The 25,512-nt window shown below is 37.8% G+C and overlaps 1 protein-coding gene across 1 annotated transcript in view; it reads left to right on the top strand.

Annotated features, from left to right (window-relative positions):
• The first annotated feature begins 16,031 nt into the window (after positions 1 to 16,031).
• The window catches only part of ROS1 (ROS proto-oncogene 1, receptor tyrosine kinase), a 101,438-nt gene continuing 91,957 nt past the window's right edge, over positions 16,032 to 25,512 (top strand). Inside the window, exons 1-2 of the mRNA XM_054569869.1 lie at positions 16,032 to 16,154; positions 22,383 to 22,427. Of these exons, the coding sequence (XP_054425844.1) occupies positions 16,032 to 16,154; positions 22,383 to 22,427 (168 nt within the window). The remainder of the gene's footprint in view (positions 16,155 to 22,382; positions 22,428 to 25,512) is intronic.

Genomic DNA, 25,512 nt, shown 5'->3' with positions numbered 1-25,512 from the left:
TTCATCTTGTTTGGGACTCTGTGTTTTGTGGACTTGCATGTCTATTTTCTTTACCAGATTAGGAAAATTTTCAGTCATTATTTTATCGAATAGGTTTTTAATTTCTTACTCTCTTCTCTTTCTGGTACCCCTATGATATGAATGTTGATATGCTTGATGTTGTCCCATAGGTCCTTTGAAATATCCTATTTCTTTAGATTCTTTTTCTTTTTGCTGTTCTGAGTAGGTGTTTCCCAGTACCTGTCTTTTAAATTGCTGTTCACTTCTCTGCTTCATTTAATCTGATGTTGATTTCTGCTAGTGTATTCTTCATTTCAGCTATTCTGTTCCTCATTTCTGACTGGTTCTTTTTTATCATTTATACACACACACACATATACTTTCTTGAAGTTCTTGTTGAGTCGATTTATTCTTCCCCTAAGTTCACTGAGCATCCTTATAACCAGAGTTTTGAATTCTGTATCTGATAAATTGCTTGTCTCCATTTTGTTTAGTTCTTTTTATGGACTTTTCCCCTACTCTTTTGTTTCAGATGTATTTCTTTGTCTCCTTAGTTTGGCTGCCTTTCTGTGTTTGTTTCTGTGTATTAGTAGATCTGCTATGTCTGCCAGTCTTGGTAGGGTGCCTTTATGTAGTAGGTATCCTGTGGTACCCAGTGGGTGTCCCTTGTGTAGATCATGTGTGCCCTCCTGTTGTAGTTGAGCCTTGACTGCTCTTGGCTTGTCAGTGGGTGGGGTTGACCCTCAGGCTGACTGGCTGTGAGGACTCACCATAACTATTGCGGGAGCTAAATATATGGATTGGGATTTGTGCCTGTGTGTTCTGGTGCTTGTGGGGACCACCCTTTGGGAATTAATTGGGCGGTGCTCTGTTTTGGTGTGAGGCTGGCCGCCAGGTGTGTTGGTTCTGGAGCCTCTTGGGAAGGGCTCAGATGCAAGCTGAAGTCAGCCACTGCCTGTGCTCAGCCCAGGGCCACCTGGTAGGAGCTACAGGATGATCCTTACTTGGAAGCTCCCCATGCTGGGCCCAGAGATGCCACACAGTGACCCAAGGCCAACTGCCACTTACTGGGCTTTGAGCCACTCAACAAAAGGCACAGGGCATGCTGAGGCCAGCCACTGCCTGCCATGGGCCTGCAGACCCTAGAGAATTTTTAAGAAATCTTGCAGCGTAGGCTGAGGTTGCCAGTGAGCTGCTGAGGGCAGAGTAGGAGCTGGATGGTGTGAAGTCTCAGGGAGTCACTAGAGTGGGGCGAGTGGTGCTTGTCTGGTTAATGCAGATTCAGATTTGGTGACTGTTGTCCATTAGGCTGTGTGAGGGGAGGCCTCAACCCAGTGACAGTAGCAGCCTTCACCCCAAAGCCACACAAATGCAGTTTCTCCCTGAATATCTTTGGTGCCTTTTGAGCTACTATCCCTTGAGTGAGTCTGTGTAATTCAAAGAGGATGTGTGTATTTTCAGCAACTCTTCATCCTACCAGGATAGGATGGAATTGCTGCTGATCTCACAGCCAACTGTGGTGGGGATTATGCTTCCTGGCACCAGATTCCTGGGCTGGGCAATGTGGACCAATAAGGGGCTATAAACTGAACCTGCCATGGCTCAGGGGAGGCCTGCATGACAGCCTTCCAAACTCAGAGACCAAAAGTAGCCACAGAGGACAGTCTGAACATAAAAAATCCTATCAAAAAGTGAGTCATGGCAGGCAGTCATGTCCTAGCCTGGTAGCTTCCTTGTCAAAGGTCAATCTTTAAGTGAGTCTGTCTGTTATCTGCTTGCATCAAGATAACATACCTTTGGAATGTCAGAGTGATCCCTTTTCTTCCAGATCCTGCAGGGCATAACCTCACACCAGAGCACCAGACCACAGAATTCCTCATTGTTGTCTTGTTCAAATACCATCTCCATATGCTCTAAATGTTAACTATCCTGTACCCGCCAATGTGAAAGAAGTATGTGTCTCTCTGTTTTACTTTTTATCTTATCTCAGATATTTCCTCACTTTGCTCTCCCCCACCACCCTAATCTACCACCAATGAGTTTCATGTAACCCCCACCATGTTTTCTCCTCTGATTCTAGTGTATAAAATAAGCTGAAAAACTCTACTCTCTGGAGCATTTTCTCAGACTTTTTCTTATGTTGGACATTCTTTAGTTGACAAGAGCCTGGCATGGGTTAGGACCACTTACTTCTTGGTGGAGACCTCTACAGCCAAGATACCCCTCTTGATTCACAATTGCCACACATGGCTGTGGGACAAGCCTGTTTTGCATCTCTGCTTCTCCTGCCAGTCTCAATGTGCCCTCTTTATATCCTTAGTTATGGCATTCCATTAAGTTAGTCTTCAGGTGGTTCTCAGGTTGATTTTTCTATAATTTAATTGTGATTTTGATGTGGTCACGAGAGAAGATAAGCACCGTGCTTACCTACTTTGCCATCTTGACTAGAACCCTCTGTTTACCATTGCTTTTTACCATTGAAAAAATAAATAAATAAATAAATAATGCCCACCCCAAGTGATTATATTTTGATGGAGGGCAAGCGTTCTGTTTTAATAGTTCTAGGGCTAGGGTAGAGCTCTCCAGCTTTCTGACTTGTGAGGTAGGATCTGTGTCACTCTGTCATGCTGCCTCTTCGAGTAGGGGTACGGATGTTTCCCAGACAAGCCGCTGGCACCACTTGTATGAGGAGCCCCAGGGCGGAAGTCTGCTGCAGGAGAGCATTAAACCCTGGTTCCTACCACTCTCTGCGGTAGGAAGGTTACTGGGTTTCCTGGCCTCAGGTTCTTCATGCACACTTGTGGATAACAGCCATTTTGCAGGGTTGTGAGGATTGGACGGGTAGCCTTGTTAGTAAAGCATTCAACAAGTGACAGTTCTTATGATTGGCACCTTCAGACAGTTGAGGTTTGACTTTCAGGAACCCTCTGATAGCAATGCAGACTCTCAGGGGAATTTCCTGGGGACCAACCTTAATGAGCAACCAACAATAAGCAAGTTATCTGAATGGGCCTTTGAAACCTGTAATAAAGGTGAGCAACCATGCCTAAAGAAAATATTGATAACAAAGACACGGCTCTCAAAAGCATCATTCATATCAGAAGAATGTTTGCATTGCTCATACTATCAAACAGGAAGTTATTACATAAACTTCAGGGTTTATTGAGAAGCTGTCAGTGGGAAGCTGCTGGCCTCTTGTAAAAGAGAAAATAATTGTATTAACTCATTAGCAACTGACCGCTTCACATGTATCAGGCAATATGATTTAGAGGATGTATTACTTAACCCAGACAATGCATGGAATTTTTTAAAGCAAGCAGCTTTCACAGTCTTAGATATGTATTTTATGACTCAAAGATCTTCTGCAGCAAGTGGATGGAAGTCCGGGAGGGCATCTGTTAATATTAAAAACAAACAAAAATGACTTTATTCCACCTAATTATAATTATACAGTGGTTGTGTGTAGAAGAGTTCTAAGAGTGGGCATTTAGAATCTCAAAACAACAGTTCAGAGAGCAGGATAAGCCTTTAAACATATGCTCGTTATGTCTTGGGTTAGATATTCACTGTCTACACATTTGAATTTCAGCAATGCCATGATAAATGCCTGAGTCAATACGGGTAAATGAAAAACAACTAAGATTAGGACCAAAGACTTTTGGAAGAAAACAGATTTTAGCATGAAGAGCCCTCAGAAATCAGATTGCTTTTTATTCCATGGGCACGGTGACCTGACATAAAAAGGAAGAGGTTGTGAGTATATATCACTAGGTTCATATTTAGTCTGGGCTTTTCTTGCCCCTCCTTTGCTAATGTATCTCTACTTGGTTGTTGAATTCATAGTGCCTCCTTATTAACAGAAGGGGAAAGCTGACTGGGAGCACTGTTTAGAAACTGTAACAGCCAAGCGGCTTTTCGCAGCAGTTTCAGTGTTGTCATGCAAAAGAGAGTGGGCCATACTTTCCCTGGCTTTTACCTTTAACCATGTGAACAAACACTAAAACAGTTTCCAAATTCTAAGTCGGTTGCTGTTTGCAGGAGAAAGTATACATATTCTTCTAAACTCTTTTTTTTTTTCTGTCAATAAGGAAATGTATATAATTTATGACTATCAAGCCTACACGCCTTGGGTTTATGATAATAGGACCAATGTAAATTAAAGGTAATTGGCTTTGTGTCCATTTTGGTGACAGGTAACAGTTAAGAATGTTCTGGGAGGGGCTTCAGCATTCAATGAGAGGTTGTACTAGAATTGTGTTCTCAGTTAAAGAATTTTAACATACTTATGTATTCAGATTGGGTGTAAAAGTAATTTATTTCTAAAATTCAAGTATTGAAGCTAGTGAATGATTAACCTAAAAACAGAGAAGAATTGAGAATATACTTATAATATCCCTGTCTCTCACCTGAATTTTGATAACCTTTCTTAAGTGGAGGGAAAAGGATAAAGCTATACTCCATGAAATGTCATAGGCTTATATAGAACCTGAAAATGCAATCTGTTCTTTGCTTCTTTTTTTTTTTTTTTGGTGGAAAGAATGGATAAAAGATTATATTTTGTACTTTTTAAGGTTTCTAAAATTCTATGATTCTGTAATAAGAATTAAAATAAAAAGCTTTCGAGAAGGCTTGAATTTGAATTTGTATTTCTTGTCTTGTAGGAGACATCAATAGTTAACCCTAAATGGCTATTTATCAGTATAGGACAAAACTATTGATTTCACAAGTAGTTAATTGACCGTATCCATTTCCCCATAAAAGTACAAAGTCCAGACAAAAGGTTAGGTTTCATTCATAGAGCTTTTACTTCAATTCACTTTAGTTTTATGGGTGTCACACTGCCACCCTGTGGACACGAGACTTCTCAGCCCTTGATTACTGCTACTCCACCTAAAACCTACGCAGGCCCATCAGCAGGTGGGCACCAGAAATATAATCAACAACCCCTTTTAAAGTATATGATTGTCTAACCACTATGCTGTATGCCTAAAACTAATACAAAATGATATGAATGTAAACTATAATTTTTAAAAAATGTACTATTTGGGTGGGGGTTTTGATAATGGAGGCTATGCATGTGTTGTTGCAAGGGGTATGTGGGAAATCTCTGCACCTTCCTCTTAATTTTGCTGGGGACCTACAATTCCAACAACATAATAATAATGTCTTTAAAATATCACAAACACACACACACACACACAAAGCAGTGCAAATTGTGTGTGTTCACATATATATATGTAATAGCTTTAAAATTAGTATATGTGAAATTTTCAGGCATTGGTCACTATGTAGGAATTAGAAGAATAATTGTTTCCTACTAAAGCGAAAGTATGTAAAATGGTAGTTTTTGAATAAGCCAATTAAAAAATATGTAACTATCCCTTCAAGAGAAACCGCAAAACTCATCTCAGAAAGTGGGCTTTTCAAGAATTACCTAATGAGCTAATCCCAGTCTAAGAGCACCAATTGTCCTGGTTTGTCTGGAATTAGGTTTCCCTAGAACAAAGGGTTTTTAGTGCTAAAACTGGGGAAGTTCTGGGAAAACCAGGAAGAGTTGATTACCATAAGTATTAAAAATATTACTCTTTTGCCCAGTAATTTTAATATTCTTAGTTTCAAGTAATTAGTCACAGACTTATGGGAGATCATAGTAATCTCTTTAAAGTAAAAGAAGAGTCTGAGGAATTAAAAGTAGATAGAGACAATGTCATGAGCAGCATTATTCATAATAGCCCCAAAGAGGAAGCAATCCAGAAGTCTGTCCATGGTTGAGTGGATACATAAAATGTGGTATATTCACACAATGGAATATTACTCAGCAACACAAAGGAACAAAGTACTGATACATGCTACAACGTGGACAAACCTTGAAGATGTCAGATTAAGTGAAAGAAGCCAGGCACAAAGGCCACATGTATGATTCCCTTTACATGAAAGGTCCAGAATAGACAAATTTGTAGAAACAGAAGGTAGATCAGTGGTTGCCCGGGGTTGGAGGGAGGGGAACTGGGGAATGACTGCTAATGGGTAGGAATTTCTTTTTTGGATGATGAAAACATTCTCAGGTTAGATAGTGGTGATGATTTCACAACTCTAAATATACTGAAAGCCACTGAATAATATACTTTAAATGGGTGGATTACATAGTATGTGAATAATGTTTCAATAAAGCTGCTTTTTTTTTTTTAAGTAAATACATCCTTGGGCTACTTTAAACTTTAAATTGAGTACAATACTAAATAAAATACATACATTTCCTCCTTAAAAGGAGCAGGACCATTCCAGTTAGATATTCCAGTCCAAAAAGATGAACAGAATGCTGATGGTCCACTGCAAGTGTTACCTGGCCAAAGGCGGTTCAATGTCAAGGTTCAGGTTATAGATTTTAGGGTCAATAAAATATGGATTTCAGTCCCAGTTCTTCTGCACGCTCCTATCTGTGGGAACCCAAGAAACATTAAACCTTCTCAGGCATCAACTTTCTTACCTTTAAAATGGATATGCTCAAAATCATTTTATTGAATGGTAAGAGAATGGAAAAAGAGAGTACTCAACAGTATTTCTCAGTATGCAGTACGCTGACACTGTTCATTAAGTGAAGAGGATGTGCCTCATGTTTGTTTCTCAGCAGCTAGGACTCTCTCTCAATCCACAACTCAAGGTAGAAGAGAGCCACCTGAACCATGCCAAATTACACATGTATTTTAAAACAGGGAAATTAAACTTTCATATGTAAATATAAAAACTCAAATATCATATCTTCAAAACTGCAATTGTAGACTCTCCCTTAATTATTTTAAATAGGTGCCCTGACTGAGGCCCCCAAAGTCATTTGCTGCCCTCTCACCAGGCTGCCTTGGCGGCACTACAGCTCTGCTCTGAGCTCCACTCTCCAGGCCTCCAATTAATGCGCTGATGCCTGTGGCTTGGACTCGCCTGTTTCTCCTAGCTCAGCGCTTTGAAATAGACAACTAAATATTGTATTATTCTAAATTACATTGTAAATATATTTTAGTAATAGCAAATATAATTTAACATACTTAATATTTAATTATTATATTTTACATTATAATGAATAAGTATTAATTATATGTTGATAATATTTAATTAAAACATTTAAAAATATTTAGAACGCTTGATATGGATATTTAAATAACATTTAATAAAGTGTTAATGATTTTAAACATAAAGTTATAGTATTCTAAATTTCTATTTTAGAGGGGTTTTGTAAGCACTTTCATTGTTAAGTTACTTTGGATACAATTGGAACCTTTGTCTAACATATATGTTGTGATATTTGCAAGTGCGATGCTGCAGATAAAGAAATGCAGATCCTTGCTAAATCTGAAGTCACAGTTTCTCAGCTCTTCATCTTCTCTGAGTTCTGAGTTTAAACAGTATGTCTATTATCATAGTAGCAATAAGAACTTCTAACAGTAACACTTTGTTCTCAGCTAGAGATCTTTGCTTGTACTCGTAAGTGGTCAAAGTGCTCTTGTTGGAAGTATGAGAGGGAGATTGAGAAAACTTTTTATTACATATAAATAGCTAAACAAAACAATGTGCATATGTTTTAAATTTGTGAGCAGATAACCTTGTTATATTAGCAAAGGCTAGTTCACTGTTGCAATTAAAATCACAGTATTACATCTCATTTAGTAATAAAATTATGAAAAGTCTATGTAATATTATAATATCTAAAATAGCAACCCACAGACTTAACCCTCTATCCCTGCAAACCTGTCCATTTTTCCTCTTTAGAACTTATTGCCATATAATACTCTCGTAACCTAATACATGTTTTACCTGTTTATATCTGTTTTGCCTTCCACTAGCCCCTATCCACATGAGGACAAGGATTTTTAACTCTTTGGTTCCCTGTTGTTTTCCCTGTTCCTTCCATGATATTTGGCAAATGGTAGGCACTCAATAACTATTGGATATTCTTTCAACAAATCATTATGACTAATTTGAGCTTTAACTAGAACAACCTGAAAAATTCTTAAACATGTGAAGAAATTGATTAAAACTTTCCATGTGGCAGGTATTTAAACTCTGAGATTGAATCCATTCCCATCTCCATTTATAGAAGAGGAAATTGAGGCCAACAGAACTTAGGTAACTTAACTCATAGGTGGAGCCAGAACTGGACATAGGTAACGTGGAAGTCCATGCTGTCATCGCTGTGCTACTTCCAGGAGCCAGAAAAGGGGAGGGCTCTGGCATCAGAGACCTGCTGGGGAGGTAAAAAAACATAAAGTTCTTTGAAACCCAATACTATGTCTACCACCTAGTAAACTCTCCATACATATTAAGGGGTAAGAACATTTCCTGATTTACCAAGAACCTCACTTTACCACTGCAATAATTTTTGAAGCAAAGAAATCTGAAAGAGTGACATTCTCCTCTTAGGTGAATTTCAGATACCCTTGAAAGGACATTTAAAAGTCTGAAGTCAATATTCAAACTACTTGGTTTTGTGCCCAGACTAGTCCCAAGTGGTAAGCGTTCATAAATGATATACTGTGCTACCTTGGTACTCGTCTTTAGTTCGTTCTGGAACTCGTGCCGAGTGCCAAAACTGACGAGTACCGAGCAAGCGACAAGAGATGAAGCTCTTTGTTTTGCGGTGGTGTTGTGACTCATACAAGTTTTAGCAAGTGTGATGAGTCCCGAGCAAGTGCCGAATGTTGAAACATTTTTATTTTTCTCATCGAAATGAGACAAGTACAGGCTTTGCCAAGTTCTGAAGTCGACGAGTACCGAGATTTCACTGCAATTAGTTATTAGTAGGCTTTCCTTTTTTAAAAGTTGATTTCTCAGTCACTGTAATAAGGCCAATGTTGGAATTTTCCCGTGTCACTCACAGCTTAATAATTACAAATATGATCACACCGTTCTTAAAGTGTCTGACTTCACAGAAAGACAAAAGTCCTAGGGCTCGGTTCTCACGGCTCCCTGCCTGAACGGGCTCCACTTGCGCTTTCCCTGCCGTCTGTCCACCATCTGCCCTTGGGCGTGGCTTTCTTTTTTCTGTCTGTATATTTCATGCCTGGAGTAAGGGTTTGAAACAGCAGCAACTCTGGTCCAAGTGGTGGTGGTGGTGGTGTGTGGGCGGCCACATGAAGGTCACCGGGGGGCGCTCTGCAGCCTGGTCCGTGGCCTCAGTGCCCCAGGGGCTGGGGAAACCGCCTTAGCACCAAAGGCTGGGGGCGCTCTTGAAGGAGGAGTGAAAATGCTGTAGTAGACTCTTGCTCCTTGATACCTGAGGGCTGGGAGAAGGGGAAAAGGTTCAGGAGCCTGGCTTTGCTTCTGAAAACCTCTTCACTTTATTGCTAAAGTGCTTTTCACTTCAGGGCTAGCTGTAGGTAAGATGCCTAAGTGGTCATCCAATATCTGGTCTCAATGTTGGGAAATATCTTCCATGGAAACAGTGTCTTTTAGTCTACAATTATATTTAAAAGGCTCTAAAATGCAAGTATTTGGAAGATGCAACAAGTAAAATGAATGCTTTTGTGAGAAACAGGAGTAAAGAAGGCACTGGGCGCCTAGAAGGAGCGATGGTGGGTCGCCCGAAAACTCTGGACGAACTGTCGAGGTGCCAGCAAGTGGAAGCAAGTACTCACCTTGGAGACTAGTGGGTGTGGCTGGAGAGAGTTCAGCCCCCACCAGGGCATGGGAACGTGGTGTCAAGGGGCAGATTCTTTGTAAAGACACAAACTTGGAGATGTCTAGCAGAAGTTTATGGGGCCCCACACTCTGGGCAGAAACTCAGTAAAAGGAAGTGAGTCATAAGGTTGAAGTGAGACACCCAGCAAAGCTGACTCAGGGCAGTCTTCACCAGGGAATGAGGGCGCCTTCCGTTCCGGCCAGTGGTAGGACTGGGAGCCCACAGGAGGGGCGCGGCAAGTCGGTTCATCTGTGGGAAGTTGCAGGGTATGGACGCAGCAGGTCAAGGGAGGCAGACAAGGAAGGTACTAAAAAATGCAATCATTTTTAACTGTGAAACCACAGTCTAAAGACTGTAATAAAGCTAATGCACTCTTACTGCACTGTATGTCTTCTAGACAATAAGTGAAAAAAGGGAAATTATCAGGAAACATATCTTTTTCTTTTTTTAAAGAACACCACTTAGAGAATAATACTTTGGTATATTTTTATCCACTTTCTTCTTTTTTATCATACACATGGGGTGGCCAAAAGTAGGTTTACAGTTGAGAGTACACAAAACACAGTTTATTCTTGTTTATTAGTTATTTATTATTATTACATCATTTATTTGTATTACTGTAAACTTACTTTTGCTCACCCCTGTAGTTGCAACCAGTCTTAATATATAAATGTACAGAAGTATAAATATAATTCTATTTACCTACTATCACAGCATTAATTCCCTCATCCCATTAAAAACTCTTCAATGAGATGATTTTTAATAACTTGGAACAACTCACCCATAGAAAGAGCAACCACTTAAAAACTAGCCTTCTAGAACGTTATGCTTCTAAAAAAGCTCCAGACTTGGGAGCATGAGGGAAGAAGGCCCTGAACAACAATAGCAAAACAAAAATAACAGTAAGAGTAACAATAATATCCCTTGAACACTCAGAGGTAAATAAATATATGAGAAGAACTCCTCCCCTCCCCCCCCCCCGGCCCCGCCAAATTCTGCCTTTTTATTGTGACATTATCTTTCCTTATACCAAGCCAAAGGCATGTGGTGATTGTAACCATTTTCCTCTTCAAGCTTCAGGGAAACAATGCTGAGAAGGGTGTCAAATAGCCCACTTCTGAATTTCGACCACCAAGGTCCCAAACTAAAATAAAAGTTCAATTTGATAACAATGTAGAAAAAACAAATTGCAGACCAGAAACAACTTTGTTCCTGTAGACTGGATCTTTGGCTTTTGAAACTCAAAAGTTAATTCTGTAACATTTTCCTTCTTTGCATTCTGTACCATGCCTCCCCCAAAGCACGAAGGTGAGATACACTGAGTACAAGGGAGCTACATGGGGACCAAGGCCCCCTCGATTGCTAGCACCAAGTATCAGCAATATCTCTCCAGAGAAAAAAGTTATTGGCCTGGTGGTGTCAGCCTGTCAGTCTTTTGGCCAGTTTCAAGGTTCACCTTATGTGCTGTGCTGGACCATGATCTGGCTTTTCTGGGACCTGATAAAGCTGTAAAAGAAACCGTGGCAGAGCCTTGAATGTGGACATGGACCCCTCCAACCAACAGTATAAAAAAGGTCCTTGTTTGGGACTCCTGTTGACAACTGTAAATTTTTATTTCCCTGAAGTTACATGATGCTGATAGAGTGCAGCTGAGTTTGAGGAAGTCAATTTTGTCTTTTTAATATCTATGACTTCAGAACTCAGATACATTTGATCATATTAAATCCATTCTGTTGCTAATCAATTATAAAACTCATTCTAATGAAGCAGGGTTAAGATATGGGCATACTTTAACAATTTGTCCTTTTACAAGGCCACCTCACTGATACGATCTATGATCCAGATCATTGTTTCAGAATGTGATCTCTTAATTGCAAAACTGATCCCACGGGAAAGTTAATTTATTGTAAGGGATTTTACAAGTGTTTCAGTCTTATTTGTTAGGATAAAAATTTTAATGCAAATACCCAAAATTTTGTTCAAAGACACCCTAGAGGTACTTGTTTAGTCTGAACTTTCATCTTATATTAAGAGTATCCGTTCTAACTTGAGATGAAATTGGAGGTTTATAAATCCTTCACTTTCAAATCCTTGTACAGAATATTGTAAACATTATTTTAAAATTTATTTTTAAAATCTGTAATATGTGCAAGTACAAGATTCAGACCTGACAAATGGGTAGCCAGCGAAGAATATATCTTTCTCTTTCTCCCTCAAGGAGACAATCACGGTTGCCTATAAACTGTAATCCCACCCCCCCATCCCCTTTCATGGCCGCTTACTATATGGAGAATCCTTATTTTGCAAGATAGTGCAGTATGATAAAAATTACTGCACACTGAAACCATGCAAAATGATCTTAATAATGAGCTGGAAAACTATTATTGTTCCTTGTAAACTTCTCATCTTACAACTTCATCCAGAGAACCTCTTTTCTATACCTTGGATATTCCTAAATTTAGATCAGGGTTCAACATTTTATCTTTTGCATTTTCAATGTCATAAAATATCTCCAAGAAGTACTTTAATGTGAAATTTTTGGCCAGTGTCACTTCCTCTGGGACATCTTCTTTTTCATCACAACTACTTACCTCATTTATGCCAATAAATTGAACTTTGCAAAGTTCCTTTTGTTGCATACTTCGAATCTGTAAACAGCAGTATAACATTCTCAGGATCAGCTATTTCTTCTATAAAACTCCATTGACATTTCTTTTTCTGTTGCCATATAATTGAAATATAACATTGTATTGCTTATAGGTGTACAACAAAATGGTTTGGTACATATATACATTGTGGGATAATTATCAGAATAAGTTTAGTTAACATCTATCACCTCTCATGGTTACAAATTTTTTTCTTATGATGAGAAATTTTAAGATATTCTCTCTTAGCAACTTTTAAATAGGCAGTGCCGTGTTAATGCTGGTTACTGTGCTGTACATTACATTCCCCAGGACTTTATCTTATAACTGGAAATTTGTACTTTTTGGACGCATTTACCCATTTCACCAACCCGCTACCCTCTGCCTCTGGCAACCACTAATCTGTACTCTGTATCTGTGAGTTGTTTTTTTAATTTCATGCATGAAATCATACAGTATTTGTCTTTTTCCATCTGACTTATTTTACTCACATAATTCCCTGAAGTCCATTTGTGTTGTTGTAAATGGCAGAATTTCTTTCTTTTTTGTAGATGAATAATATTCCATTGTGTATGTGTGTATGCCATTTTTTTTAATTCATTCATCTATATGAGGACACTTAGTTTGCTTCCATGTCTTGACAATTGTAAATAATGCTGCAATAAATGTGGATATCTTTTCATATTAGTGTTTTGGGGTTATTTTGGATAACCACCCAGAAGTGGAATTGCTGTATCATATTCTAGTTCTATTTTTAATTTTTTGAGGAACTGCCATATTGTTTTCCACAGTGGCTGCACCAATTTACATTCTTACCAGCAGGGAATAAGGGTTCCCTTTTCTCTGCATTTTTGCCAACGCTTGTTATTTCTTGTCTTTTTGGTAATAGCCAATTTTTAATAGATGTGAGGTGATATCTCATTGTGGTTTTGATTTGCATTTCCCTGATGATTAGTGATGTTGAGCACATTTTTATGTACTTGTTGGCCATTTGTATATCTTCTTTAGAAAAATATCTATTCAGTTCCTCTGTTTATATTTTAATCAGGTATTTTTTGCTATTGAGTGTTATGAGTTACTTATGAATTATGTATATTAACTCCTTATCAGATACATTATTTGCAAGTCATTTCTGCCCTTCTGTAGGTTTTCTTTTAATTTTGTTGATGATTTCCTGTGCTGTATAGAAGTTTTTAGTTTGATGTAGTCTCACTTCTTTATTTTTTGCATTTTTGCCTTTAATGTAGACATCAAATCCTCTTATAATTGATTTAAATTTCACTTCTGGTTTCATTACTTTTTGTTTCTTTGCTGTATTTCTGTCTTTGTTGGTCAGCTCCCCCTTTCAATTATCCATTTTTCTAAACTTAATTTTGAAAAACGTCATATGGATTTACCACCAGGAGACAAGGAGGCAACAAAACTGCATGCTTTGCTATCTGTGTAGGAACTAAACAGCGTGTGCAGTGCCTGACCATTATTGAAAGACTTTGAAAGAAGTGACATGATTGATTTCTGATCTTGATGTATATTTTATTTATATCTGGTTTGTGGAATGCAGAGATAGTAGAGAAGTTTGTGCTTAATGCAGTTACGGTTAATCTATCATGGTAGCTAGGGTTTTAACTGTGCTGTGCAGGGACTGGTATTATTTAATTATACTGTGGTAAGTGGAATTTCTGCATTTCAGAAACAAGCGGATGAAGACTGCCTCTTCAATGGCACATTGCATATTCCGAAGGTGGTGCGATAAATAAGCTCCCCCATCCCGCATGTTCTTCTAGAACCTTGCCATTCCCACATCAAGAGCTGCGGTCTAAATGACCCCCTCCTTGATTTTGGGCAGTTTGTGACTCTCCGGTAACCAATAAAGCACAACAAAAATAAGTTTAATTTCTAAAGCTGAATCATACAGACAACACAGATTAGCACGGGAACGCTTTCACCAGAGCTCCAAGGCGCCCTGGAAGCCGTCCGATTGCCCGGAGGACAGCAGGCTGCGGGGACGTCCGAACCAGCCCTGCGCAGAAATCCCCTGGAGAAGATATGTAAATTCACGGACCCAGTCGTATCTTATTGGGCTTTCACGTTGTTTCCAATCTTTTGCTAACATAAATAATTCTGCAGCAAGCATCTTTGAATAGACTCTATTTCTCATGAGTGCAAATCTACGTGCTGCTTAAATTTCAGAAACCAGAATAAACACAAAATCTTGAATTTGGTGGGAACTTGTATCTCACATGCCACCAATAAAATTAAATTAACTGAAATTTGAAAAATGTATTTAGGTTTTCAAGGAAGTGCTTAGTGGCCCATTTTCTTAGTGAAGTAAAATTCACACATATTATTTGTGCTGATAAGGGGAAAGGCACTGGTAATACAGTGAAGAAGATAAATTTTGTTGGGATGAGAAAATCCCCTGGGCAAGATAAATTATTCTCTGATTTAAAAGTATATTTTGTAGGAAGAGAGCCATACTGTATATTCTTTACATCCTTTATATATTCTGCATATGGTTTTGTGTTCTTTAATCTACATTCTTTAAAATGCAGGAAATGAACAAGTAGACAGTGAAAAAAAATTTCAAGACAAGTTTTAGGGGTTATTTCTGGAGTCAGTGCCATTCGTCTTTATGTTGTGCATCAGTTTGGTCAACATTTACTAGAAGATGTTCAGCTCAAAACGAGCCTATTGCATGTACTATTTATAACGAGAATCTTGTGCCATTAAGAAATGGTAAGTATATTAGTATAATTTATTTAAGCAGACAAGAAAGTTTATTTGATACTTGAGGTTGTCATGGGAAAGAACACCAACCCCCAAATATCTAGCTTTAAAGAGTTAACCCTCAGCAATCAGAAAAGCAGTTACCCAGAATGGTTCACTTCCATACTTTACAGATTGCAAATTCTTTGTTTAAACTTCAGCTTAACTTTATCTTGATTCTAGGCTAATTGAAATTTGTACAATATTTCCTTTTCAAGGCAGCTACACTAGTAGATATCTTAGGTTTCTGTGGTGGCTACTTTCAGCTCTCTGTCTCACCAGACCTGATAAGGCAGTGTTTTTAGTTAATATGTAGTGAAGTTCTGAAAGCACTCTAACTTCCTTGTCTTTACTTCGCCCTCAGAGTATTTGTCTATTAAATTCATCTTTATTTGCTTTTTAATTTTAAAATATGCTCTTGGTTTTAAAGGGTTTTGTTTTTCCTCTCTGTCACGTTGTTTGATTTAAGTGCTTCTATTTTTTATACATAATTCTTTACTATAATAGTGCTACCGTTTGTTAAAGTATAGATGATGAAAATTCAATTTCCTGCACGGCTGAACCAACCTCAAGAAAGTGAAGGGTAGATGCCCCACTGAAGCGTCTGGGTTTCAGACAGTGCATGTGTCACATGCTTGCTGAAATGCAATTGCATTTTCCAATTTGTTTACTTTCCATGTGAAGCGCTCTTCTAAGATCTAACCTTTAGTCAGTGGGTGATTTTTTTTTTTTTATGGGAGTAAAACAAAGCTAAGTTATGAAATAGCTGTTATGTGCATGTTACAAGCTATCTGGGATTCAAAGGTCTAAACTAGAAGGTCTAAATATATTATTTAAAAAAAGAAATCCACCAGCCACTCTTTCAACTGAAGTGATGAAACCCAGAGAACTCATATGGCGAAATGGAGAAAACTAGGATGGTCATCTAAAAATTCGCCAGTGTTGAAGCGATGAAGAACATTTGTTGGTTGATCCCGAAACTTGTCAATTTTGTGACTCTTGGCTTCACATGGATTTCTGTGGTTCAGTGCGCAGTTTTAAACAGCTGCCTAAAGTCATGTGTAACTAACCTGGTAAGTTTTACTGGTCTAATATTTATTTTTGCAGGAACTAAAACCTATAGAATTCAGCTTTTCATAAAGGATTAAATTATTTTCACTTTATAAGAAGTTTTCTCATGAGAAAGATTCTTTTTTCAAAGTATGTTAGGACAATGTATAATTCCAGAAGGTATGGCAGGGCTATTTTATTTCTTTATCTGTTCACAGATTTTGGAAGGGCTGGGATCTGAGTAAAGGAGGCTTGATGGAATCAATTTTGCATGCTTTAAAAAACAATTTTAAAACTCATTTATTACCAAATCACTTACAGTTGTCTTGAAGTATGGAATAGGTTTGGGCACAGGGCAATGCCTTCCAATGGTAAACATCAATGCTATTTATATGGTGGCTGGATGATTGTATGGGGAGGTGAATGATCAAGGAAGCCGATGCAATACCATAGAGAATAATGGTTTATTTAAAAAGCCAGAATTGTTTGTATGTTCCTTTATTGCTATCTATGCATTTGTAATATTTTTATAATGAGGTTTTCTTTGAAATTTAAATTTGTTTTTCTTCTCATTTCTGGGAGTCACCCTTCTTGTATGTATTATTTCATATCTTTTTAGTTATTGTGATTTAGTTGTACTTAAAACAGTCACTGAATCAACTTTAAAAGCCAAATACATTCCAACCAGGGAAAGACATACTCATCTAAAGATGAAGGAAATAGCCTGATAGCTTACATGTGACACTACTTTGAGCCATATTTTAAAAAATAATGAAAATATCAAATAAAATGCAGTACTCAATAATATCTTAAAGTACTGGAGATCAAAGTCAAGGGTAGATTAGAAAATAAATTTGTGTTACTCTCTTTTTGGTTCTATTTAAATATAGTGGATATTATTATGGAGCATAGCACTTTTTAAAAAAAGTTTGGTGTTTTACATAAATCTTTGCTGAAGACTCAGTTGCCATTAATGTATAATTATATGCTTTAGGTTTTTGCAGTTGTAATTCAAACTTAAAAATGAAAGAATGGGATGATTAAATGTTTTATGTGTAAAAAATTTGAAAATTTTCTCTGTGTATAATAAGAATACATATTTAATGTAAAATATTTACAAGATAGATAATAGAGGAGAATAAAGGACAAAACCCTAAAATTCCACCACTATTATCCTGTTTGTACTTTCTTTCAGTATATTTTCCTCAAATATGTAGTTTTACACACAGTTGTGCACCCAGCATTTTCACCTAACGTTATGTTTTCTCCTATACCCTGGGGTTTTTATGGAAACAAGATCTTTAATGTATTTAGAATATTCCATCATATAAATATCACCATAATTTGTGACCGTTGCAACTATCAAAATTGGTGCTGGTTGTTTCCATCATTGTAGTTTCTACCCTATTTATTTGATTTCATTTTTCGTTATGTTCCATCTTATCTCTTTGTGTGGGCTCTTTGATTTCAGGGTTTGGCAGTAGGAGTAGACCGTTTGTTCCTTTGCTGAGTTGCCTTCCGTTCACCACCTACAGAGAAAGGCACAGCTGATGTGGGGGCAACTACAAGAGACATGGTCTACCAGTCTGACTAGTGACTGTGATAAAGGTTCTCCGCCTGGGCCTCCCACACAGGGCCTGCAGGACAGAATCTAGGTGAATGGACAATGAACACCGCCATGGATTAGGGACAGGGATATAGAAAGTGCTCAAGTTTATTACACTGTTTGAAATTTTTTTCTGTGCCATCCTTTTGAGCCTGGACATTTGCTGTGAAGGTCATATTTGATTTTACTGGGGGGAGGTTCTTGATATTGAGACATCTTTGCTTTTTAAAGAAAAACAAGAGAGTATTATACAAAGGAGTGTTAGAATTGCTGTCCAAAAATGCACAAATCAGAATTCTATGCTTGCACATGGGTATTTTACATTAACTGACTTAATGTTTTTGAATTATATATGCTATGTGCTGCAAAGAACAAAGCATAATATTCTTCAGAACACCAGCATTGTGAGATCTGTTATGAAGAGGAAACAAAAGAGATTTATGATCAAGTAATTTATGGAAATTCTTTTTGCCATACCCTTTTTTTTATGTATATCCACATGGCAGAATAGCATGTGAGTGGCTTTGTTTAATCACAATATTCTCTTTTTCAGCAATAAAACCCTCTTTTCTGAGTAATGAATCCCAACAGCTATGGAACTAGTGTTGAGAAGTGCTCTGTGGGAAGTACCAATCTAATTCACTAAAAGACCATTAGTAGTAATAGAGTTTAGAAGATTGTTCTATTAAAAAAATATACAAACATTAATATTTTTCTTGTATATAATATGTAAATTTATAACAAGATAATGGAATAAAACCATATCCAAAAATTCCATAAAATATCCAGATATTAGCACAGTTTGTATTGATGTAGGAGTAGACAGGCCAGTACAACAGAATACAGTTTAGAAATAAGACCATGTACATAAGGGAATGTGGAATATGATAAAGATGACAATTTCAATCAAAGTGGGGCTATCAGATTAGAATAAAGAATAACTCCCTCCAGTAGGTGAATGAATAAATAAATTGTGACACATGCAAGCAAAAGAATATTATTCAGAGCTAAAAAGAAATGGAATATTAAGCCATAAAAAAATGGAAGAATTTAAATGCATATTACTATCAACAAATGAAAGAAGCCGACCTAAAAAGACTATATACTGTAAGGTTTCAGCTCTGTAACATTCTAGAAGATAAAACTATGGAGACAACAAAAAGATCACTGATTGAGGGTGACAGGGTTCGGGGGGAGTGGGGGAGAAGATGAATAAGCAGGGCACAGAGAATTGTTAAAGCAGAGAAAATGGTCTGTATGATAGTATAATGATACATATATGTCATTATACATTTGTCCAAACCTACAGAGTTTGGTGTAAACTATGAGTGAACCCTATCATAAACTGTGGACTTCGGATGATTATGATTTGTCAATGTGGGTTCATCCTTGGTAAAAAATGTATTATTCTGGTGAGTGAAGTTGTTAATGGGGAAAACTGCATGTGTGAGCGCAGGGGTTATATGGGAAGTCGCTGTACCTTAATGTCAATTCTGTTGTGAAGCTAAACTGTAAAAAATAGTCTTTACAAAAATAAGAAAAAACACACATGACTCCCTACATCGCTATCAGATTCAAATAGATTCCAGGAGGTATTAAAAAATGGTATGATTTAATCCAGACAAAAAACAAAAACAAAATAAGACTTTACTCCATTCAAATATTAAAACAAATTAGGAGCAAATATTTCCATGATCTTGGAGTGGGAATGCTTTAAGAAACCTGATTCAAAAATCCAGAATCCTTTAAGGAAATTATTAATAAATATAACTGCTTAAAAACTTAAACTATATGACAGTAAAAGTAAAGTCAAAAAATAGAAGGATTACACATGATAAACAAAATTTTATCAATTCTTATGTATAAGAATTTAAAATAAGGTTAAAACATGAAGACCTACTTCAAAAAATAAGGAATATAAATGACTAAAAAGCATGTGATCTTCACAGAAACATAGAAATTTACAGTAAAAATGAATTATCAACTTTTCTATCAGTTTGGCAAAGTTAAAAACATTTAATTGGCAGAGTTTGGATGAACTGGCACTTTCATGTACTGTTTGTTAGAAAGTAAATTGATACATTTTTAGAAAACACAGATTAGTAAATACCAAAACTAAAAGGAAAAATATACTTATAACCCTGAACATCAAGAAATTTATCTAAAGAGATTATTGCATAAGGAACCAAAGGTATGTCTGCAAAAGCCTATTTATAGCAAGCTTATACATAATATTAATAATAGATTTCTAAGTGCCTGGAACTATGCTATAATAATTAATGCATTACTTAATTTAATCCCCACAGAACTTTGTGAATTAAGTATTATTTTGCTTATGTCACAGGTGAGAATATTGATTTTAGACACACAGGCTACCTTTCAAAATATCACATCAGGAGCAGTGGAATTAAAATAAAGATCATTCTGTTTTGTTTCATTTATTAGGGTAGGAAGTAAATGAAATTAGTTCCGGCTGAAGTGGGCAAGGCAGAAAATCTTGTGCCAGGAAGTAGGTGTTGGGTCAAAAGAACTTGAGATCCAGGACGTGGATTGTGTGTTTTAAGCAAACGATTGGTGCAGGTGGAACTAAGGTAAACTAGGCACCTCCTAACTCCAAAAGGAAGAATGAGAATTTGGTGCAGATCACAGAGGGCATCTGTGCTTTGGTTAAGATGTTCTGGAGGCAATTCCTCTCCTTCTCCTTCAAATCCTAACTCCTGAGAAATTTACTAAACTTCCCTGTTTCTCAGCTGTACAATGGCGTTAATAATAATACTTACCTAATAGGGTTGTTGAGGTGCTAAATGACATTTAGTGTAACACACCTTGAAGAGTGCTTGGAACTTAGGAGTTGCTCACAAATTGTTAGCTGTAACGATGAGGAGGGGGAATGGAGATTGAGTAGAGATTAGGGAAGAGTGTTGCTAAAATCTGCTTCTTCAGAACCCTGTACACGTGGCTCATGAGGCTGCCTTTGCCCAAGACCATTGATGGGCATTCCGTCCAGCCTGTTATACTTGGTCTTGAGAGCTGCCAACTGAAGGACTCAGTACTGTTACAATGTGACTTCATGGTCATCAAGAAACATCTCTGCTGTCCTAACACAAAAACGACTCAAATTCCACCCTGTTGCTGTTATGAACCAATAGATTTTTGAAGAAATATAAGAAATTTTTACTGCAAGTTTACTCTCTTATACTCAGTTGTATATGATTGTGGTTCAGTCATGGTTTAGAGAGAACCAAAATCTTCATGTTGAAGAAAATCATGGGAACAAAGTAATATTAAGTACATGGTTGCACAATTAATCTAAAAGACACAGTTCTTAGTGTTCATCATCTAAAAAATAAAAACATATTGAGCATCCTTCTTTACACATTTAAGTGGTGAGGGAATGGTAATTAGAATAGCCTTTATTCACACACCAAATAAGAAGAAAAAAGGCAACATTTGTTCTTTGGCTTCTGCATCTGGTTACTTCTCAAGTTACCCCCATGCGACTGGGCCCTGGGCAGTGCTGGCCACCCTGAATTCATGGGTTTATTTCTTCAGTATATTCACTGAGCACCTGTTATCCCTAAAGCACTGTTCTAAAGTACAGGGGAGAGAGTGAAGAGAGAAATGGGTGCTGCTTATGTGGAAGGAAGAGACTGCTCAAGAAATTTAGTGACGAACATCTTTTTTCTTCCATTTGAAAAGCATAGCATGTTCAGAAGGACACAAGAGACACTTAACCCCCCTCCCCGATCCCCCTGCCCCTTGAATTTTCTATGACCTTCTGGAACATATCTTGCTTATAATGCTGAGTCAGCCAAGGACAGCTGGTGTGTGCTCCTTGCTAGATTAACCATTTCTTTGATTCAGTTGTTCAAATTCAGCAGCTTTCAAGGGGGAGGTTCCGAGCGATACCAACTAGAAAAATTCACTTCGTTTTCCTCTTCTTATAATTCTAAGTCAATCAGTGAGACAGGTGGACAATTTGATCATATCTATATAATGCTATTCAAGTACATATCTGATTAGCACGGGTCCAGTATTGCTGTCTGCGGTGAGTCCTGCTGTTTATGAAGGATTCATTCAAATAAGGAACAGGGAGAGGATGAGCAATTTAGGGAGTTTTTCCCCCTTAGTTCCCATTTCTTTCATTTCCCCCCAGCACAAAACAGTTCTTAAACTTTGGGGAAATATGAGAAATAAACAGAGTAATCTGATGTTTTACTCTATGTAAAATTCTGAATTTGTTTTTTTTCCTCTGCTCTTCATAAGTCTACTTATGAAAAAGAAAAATTCATGTTTAATCCAGGAGTCCTTTGCCAGGATTAATTGGCATGTCACAGGTTTGTTTAATACTGTGTGAGGCTCTCTCTGTTGTCCTTTGGCACTTTTTAAAGTCACATCCCCATCCCACCTTTATCCTTTCTGCAGAATTTTTAGACATTACAGCTTATAATTTGCACTGGAATTTTTGTCTGACTGATTTGATGAACTTTAAGATATTTTTTTTTCCTTCTTACTTTACACTTAGAAGGCACTGTGGAGGCAGCACTATTCCAGGAAGATTTTGTTGCTGTTGTTTTTTAAAGGTGTGGTAGTCATTCCTGAACATGATTTTGGGAGCTGGTGTTTACCTACTTCTGCATTGCAGGGCGGTCACCTGGACAGTGGCATGCCGTGTAACCGGAGTGAACCGGTGAGCAGTCACTTCTATTGTTAAGAACTGCATAGTGCTCTCATTGATAAGAAGCAATGGTCAGGTTTTATTACAATAAGAATAATTCCTAAGAAAGATCTCATTTATTTGTCCCTGCTGGATGAAGGACAATTAAAAATACATGTAAGTCTCAATTACAGAATATTAAAAAATGAAGCCAGGGAAAGCGTGTCGAAGTGGAAAGAGCACAGGACCAATCCAAATCCATGAGTTTGATTCTACATATCTGTGTGGCTTTATGCAAATTAATATTTCTGAGACATAATTTTATTACATGTTATCTGAGAGGATTGGATTAGATAGTCTCCAATGTTTATTCTAACAATGACATTAGTGGTTCTATTACTTTTCTGTACCTGTGCCCATTTATTCAACAAGTGTTTAGTGACTGAAAGCATAAGTAGGAAGCAGGCACTCTGCTAATAAAGACTTAAGAATAAATAAAATAGGGTCTCTGTTTTAAGGGACTTTCAACCTTGTAAGAGAAACAGACATATACTTAAAATCATCACCAGACAGCATCACAAGAGCCAGAATAGTGTGGAGGTGAGGGACAGAGAAAATACACAAGAGTAAATGCACCTCATTTGCCTGCATGGACTTTCAAACTAAGACTAGAAAGATATAAAACTTTCTAGAAAGTCTAGAGAGGAAAGGGTCCACCAGTCAGAACAAGCCCTAACTTGTTCAGGAAAGTAAGAATATTTCAGTCTGCTTGGAAAATGAGATATGTCTGTGGAGGATGGGGAGGTAGAAGACAAGGCTGCCAAGTAGGCAGGGCCAGACTATGGAGGACTTTGTATACCATGGTGGGAATTTGGTTTCAATTGCATGGTTTTACATGGTGATTAAGTTTTGTTTTGAAAAGGGTCATTTCAAATGTGGAAACAAGAGAAGTCCCCCCCCCCCGCCCCCGCCAGAGCTGTTAGCAAGTGGTGGTGGGCACGGAAGAAAAGCAGGGGCAGGGAGGGAGTGAGGAGCCGAGACAGATTTCAGTGCATCGAGAGGCGAGTCAGTAGGGCTTGGTGATGGAGAGCCACCAGGGCAAAGAGAAACACCCCGGTTTCTGGCTCAGGCAACTCAAATTTTAACATACTGATGAGAAATACAAGATAAAAATCAGACAGGATGGTAGACAGTGAGGATTACGATGTTTCACATGCTGAATTTGCAGTGATTGTAGGAACTTAAACAGAGGTATCTAATGAGCAATTGCAAATCTAGGTTTGGAGCTCGGGAAAGAGCCTCAGCTGAAGTTCTGATGTGGGGATGTTGACACCTAGGATGGTTGAAGCTGAGGTAGTATCCACAAACTAAGAGGAAAGGGCTGGGAAAAGATATTTCATGTAAATGGAAAGAGAAAAAAAGCTGAGGTAGCAATACTTATATCAGACAAAATAGACTTTAAAATAAGCTATAATAAGGACAAAGGACACTGCATAGTGATAAAGAGATCAAATCAACAAGAGGATAATAACCCTTGTGAACATTTACACATCCAACAGAAGAGCAGATAAATATGTAAATCAAATCTTGATGGACATAAATGGAGAGATCCACAGTAATAAAATCATAACAGGAGATTTTAACTCCCCATTCATATCAATGGATTGATAGTCCAGAGAGAAAATCAACAAGAAAACAATGGCCTTATATGACACTCTAGATCAGATGGATTTGTTATCTTCAGAGCATTTCACCCCAAAGCAGCCAGATATACATTCTTTTCCAGGGCACATGGAACATTTTCTAGGATGGATCACATGTGTGGACACAAAACAATAAATTTAAGAAGATTGAAATCATATCAGGCATCTTCTCTGACCATGATGGTGTGAAAATAGAAATAAATCACAAGGAAAATACTGAAAACCAACAGACACATGGAGATGAAATAACGTGTTACTAAACAATGAATGGGGTAATAGCGAGACCATGGAAGAAATCAAAAGGTACCTTGAAACAAATGAAAATGAGAACACAACAGCCAAAGATCTATGGGACACAGAGAACACAGTCCTAAGAGGGAAATTCATAGCATTCCAGGCCTATCTCAAGGAACAAGAAAGATATCAAGTAAGTAATATAACCTTACACTTAAAACAACTAGAAAAAGAACAACAAATGGAGCCCAAAGTGAGTAGAAGAAAGGAAATAATAAAGACCAGAGCAGAAATAAACAAAATAGAATCTAAATACGCAATATAAAAAAATCAATGAAACTAAGAGCTGGTTCTTTGAAAAGACAAACAAGATTGATAAACCTTTAACTAGACTTATCAAAAAAACGAAAGAAAGAAAGAAAGAAAGAAAGAAAGAAAGAAAGAAAGAAAGAAAGAAAGAAAAGAAAGAAGACCCAAATAAATAAAATCAGAAATGAAAGAGTAGTAATAACTGACACCAAAGAAATACAAAGGATTATAAGAAAATATTACCAACAACTCTGTGCCAACAAATTGAACAACCTGGAAGAAATGAATAAATTCCTAGAAAGGTACAATGTCCCATAGCTGGGGTAGTGGATGAGCTCACTTGTGAAGGACTTGAAGGATGAGAAGAGAAAAAGTTGAAGATAGGATACAAACTCAAAAGTTGTGAGGAGAGGAGAAAAGAGATGCTAAAGAAGGAACTGAGAAAAGGGAGAGGGGGATCCAGGGGTCACTGTGGCCCACGGAAGGAATGTCTACACAATCACAGGCTCAGACAGATCAAGGAAAGTAAGGAGGAATGGGCTGAATCTGCAGGAGGCCAGGGCAACTTGGGGAGAAGGTTTTTCAGGGCAGCTGTGGCATGAAAGCCGGCCAGTGGGCAGCAGACTCCTCACACTGTCCCTCTATTTAAGTTTTGATAGGCTGCCTTCTGCTGGAGTGCCAGCTTTGAGACTTGCTTGTCATGCGAGGCCACCCGATGGACCCCATGATATGATCAATGCCCTGCTGTCCTGGGCTTTACCTGCTGCCAGCCACCTGAGGACAGTGTGCTACCTGAAATTTGGGTGTAGTCCGGGTTCTTGAGGTGCCCGCCCCAGGCTGAACTCCACTCAGCCCCCTTGCTACCTTTCCGT

The sequence above is a fragment of the Pteronotus mesoamericanus genome, unplaced genomic scaffold, assembly GCF_021234165.1.
Source record: "Pteronotus mesoamericanus isolate MK-2021 breed Mesoamerican mustached bat unplaced genomic scaffold, CSHL_Meso_final contig_20, whole genome shotgun sequence".
In the NCBI taxonomy this organism is placed as follows: Eukaryota; Metazoa; Chordata; class Mammalia; order Chiroptera; family Mormoopidae; genus Pteronotus; species Pteronotus mesoamericanus.
This window is presented reverse-complemented; position numbering and strand designations above follow the sequence as displayed.